The following is a 2,903-nucleotide window of genomic DNA, read 5'->3' on the forward strand; positions in this document are numbered from 1 at the left end:
CTTTTATTGTGAAAGGTATGTGATATTTGAGAGCTGTCTTTTATTGTGAAAGGTATGTGATATTTGAGAGCTGTCTTTTATTGTGAAAGGTATGCGATATTTGAGAGCTGTCTTTTATTGTGAAAGGTATGTGATATTTGAGAGCTGTCCTTTATTGTGAAAGGTATGTGATATTTTAGAGCTGTCTTTTATTGTGAAAGGTATGTGATATTTGAGAGCCGTCTTTTATTGTGAAAGGTATGTGATATTTGAGAGCTGTCTTTTATTGTGAAAGTGTGTGCAAGTCGTCATGTGATCCTCGTGCTTCAGCTCGCTCACTTCTCCTCAGCATGCTCCTTCTCCTTCAGCAGGAGCTTCATCTGCTCTTCGATGTGTTGCACATCCTCTCCGAGCTCCTCCCCATCCTCCTCTGCTGACCTCCCCTTGTTGTCCTCCTGACCTTTGACCCCCAGCAGCAGTAACCTTCGTTGCTTCTCTTGAGAAAGTTCCTGAAAACAACAGAAGACGATCAGTTTAACAGACATGAGAAATAAAACAGGAGTTTCAGGTAAGATGATTATTTTGCCTGAAAACAAAACGGTGGCTCATTATAATAATTAATGATGATTCCCCCGTGTCCGTGTGCAGCCTCAATAATCCAGGACACCCCCCCCCCCCCCAGAATAAATGAATGAATGAATAAAGCCATTCATAAAACAAATCAACTGGATTTCTGTTCTTCTGTTGAAGACATTTGTCTTCTCCTCTAGGAGGTTTCTCAGTTCTCTCCAGGAGAGCACTGCATGAGATGCTCTGTTTATGCAGCTCAACTCACATGCAGGTTAACCTCCCTCCCCTCCCTCCTGAGGGTCATCAGGTGTTTGGCTCACAGAGGTGTTTTGGTCACCTGATGACCGTCTGGGTGCTGCTCCTCCTCCGTTTACACTTGTTTATGATGGAGAAAGTAAAGAAGCTCTCCACAGACGCATGGCTCAACGTCAGGACACTCTGCTGAGGACCAGCAGGTCCAGATGTTGCACAGATGTTTTAGAGGGAGGGGTGAAGGAGCCAACTTTAAACAGAGGAGGTCTCAGATACCCTCCGTTTAAATCCCACCTTCATCAGGTGACACACCTCTGTGAGCCAAACAAACACCCTGATGACCCTCAGGAGGGAGGGGAGGGAGATTAACCTGCATGTGAGTTCAGCTGCATAAACATGGCATCTCATGCAGTGTAAAGCCTGAAACTCCACACTCTCCTTGTTTAGATGTTAGGCTCGATAAAACGACTATAATCCATGCAGTCTAACAGATACTGGGCTAACATTTGGGGTGGTGGTAGCTGAGAGTCGTAGAGAACACAGTGTGAGACGCTCCTGTCTCACTCAGGGGTGAGCATGTTATTTACAAGAGGCGACCACGCAGCTGTACCTCCTGTTAGTCTAGCCCTGTAGCTGTTCAGCCCTCATGCTCTTCACATTTGGATTAATAAAGATCTCTTCTGACCTCGATGGACTCCTGCAGATTAACAGTTAAACTGTTCAGCTCCTCCTTCTCCCGCTCCACACATTTCAGGGACTGAGCGGTGCCGTCCAGGTCTCTGCCCACAAACACAAGGCCCACTAACACTTGAACACTGTCCTCAGAGCTGCTGGCGGATCAGTACGAATGTGAGTTCTTACAGTTTGATCTGCTCCTGCTCGGCCTTCAGCTCCAGGACCACCTCCTCAAACTTCATTTTCTCCTCCTCCAGAACTTGGTTGAGACGCTCCAGCTCCTGCAGAGTCCAAAAGGACCGTTAGGGCCAGTTTTTCTAACTAAAACCCAAACACCCAAAAAGGGCAGCACGATGGCTCAGTGGTTAGCACTGCTGCATCACGGCGAGAAAGTCCTAGGTTCAATCCCCGGTTTGGGCCTGGGGTCTTTCTGTGTGGGTGTTAGTCCGCCTTCAGGCCCAGGAGGACCTTGAAGATGTGACCACCTGCCAGGTGAATTATAAATGATGCATGGTGTTGCTCTCACCTCTCGCTGCGCCCGCTGGTGACTCAGCTCCTCGGTCTCTTCCATCAGTTTATCTGAAGGAAAACAAACTCGTTGGTTCAAGTCTTCATGAGGCTGGTTAGTCAGGTGGGTTGGCTCTAGTTACCCAGGTACTCTTGTTTCTCCTTGGCCAGCTGCAGGCCCTGAGCCTCCAGGCTCTCAATCATGGCCTCCCCGAGCTGTGAGTTTTTCCACGTGCTGTTTGTCAGGTTAAAGAAAGGAGGACAAGGAAAAATAAAACTAATCACTTTTAAAGTGTCCTCGATCAAAAGAGAGAGCGGACTCTTGGTTTTACAGGCGCATCGTTGAAAAGGGACTACTCACACTTTTCCTGAGTTCTGGAGCATCTCCATCCACTGGACCTGCTCCTCCTCAGACTCAGCAGCCAGGACTACAGTTCCCTACCAGGTGAACAGAGAGGTCGTGTCAGAGGTAACACCCTGCTGTGGGACCAGCAGTTCTGTGGGCAGGTGTATTGCTGTGAATCACAGCAGGGATGAAGACCCTTCAGCCCAAAGCACGAGGCCAACTCCTCATTTTACACGGGTCTTTCCTTTAAGAGACTGTTTTAAAGTGTGAAGCTTCCCACTCATTACAATTCACCTCTAAAGGACTCACAAAGAGTCTGTTGGTGCTGATGGAGACCTTCAAGAGTTATTAGATGTCACATGGTTTTCTCTAAAACTCACAGGAACCAGTTTTCATTAGTTCAAATCAGTTTAATTATATACAGTAAGGACCAGTTCACAACAAACATCTCAGGCCTCTGAACAACAACAACAAACATATCAGGCCTCTGAACAACAACAAACATCTCAGGCCTCTGAACAACAATTAACATCTCAGGCCTCTGAACAACAACAACAAACATCTCAGGCCTCTG

General features: G+C 47.2%; 1 protein-coding gene across 1 annotated transcript in view; it reads right to left on the minus strand.

The window, feature by feature from the left end:
* plekhd1 (pleckstrin homology domain containing, family D (with coiled-coil domains) member 1) overlaps positions 1–2,903 on the minus strand; it is a 13,643-nt gene that overhangs the window by 7,082 nt on the left and 3,658 nt on the right. The window contains exons 4-9 of the mRNA XM_037694693.1: positions 2,345–2,421; positions 2,127–2,218; positions 2,003–2,055; positions 1,663–1,757; positions 1,487–1,580; positions 319–488 (exon numbers count right to left, since the gene is read on the minus strand). Coding sequence (XP_037550621.1) covers positions 319–488; positions 1,487–1,580; positions 1,663–1,757; positions 2,003–2,055; positions 2,127–2,218; positions 2,345–2,421 — 581 coding nt within the window. The remainder of the gene's footprint in view (positions 1–318; positions 489–1,486; positions 1,581–1,662; positions 1,758–2,002; positions 2,056–2,126; positions 2,219–2,344; positions 2,422–2,903) is intronic.

The sequence above is a fragment of the Nematolebias whitei genome, chromosome 21 (assembly GCF_014905685.2).
Source record: "Nematolebias whitei isolate Nwh7 chromosome 21, NemWhi1, whole genome shotgun sequence".
NCBI classification, from domain to species: domain Eukaryota; kingdom Metazoa; phylum Chordata; class Actinopteri; order Cyprinodontiformes; family Rivulidae; genus Nematolebias; species Nematolebias whitei.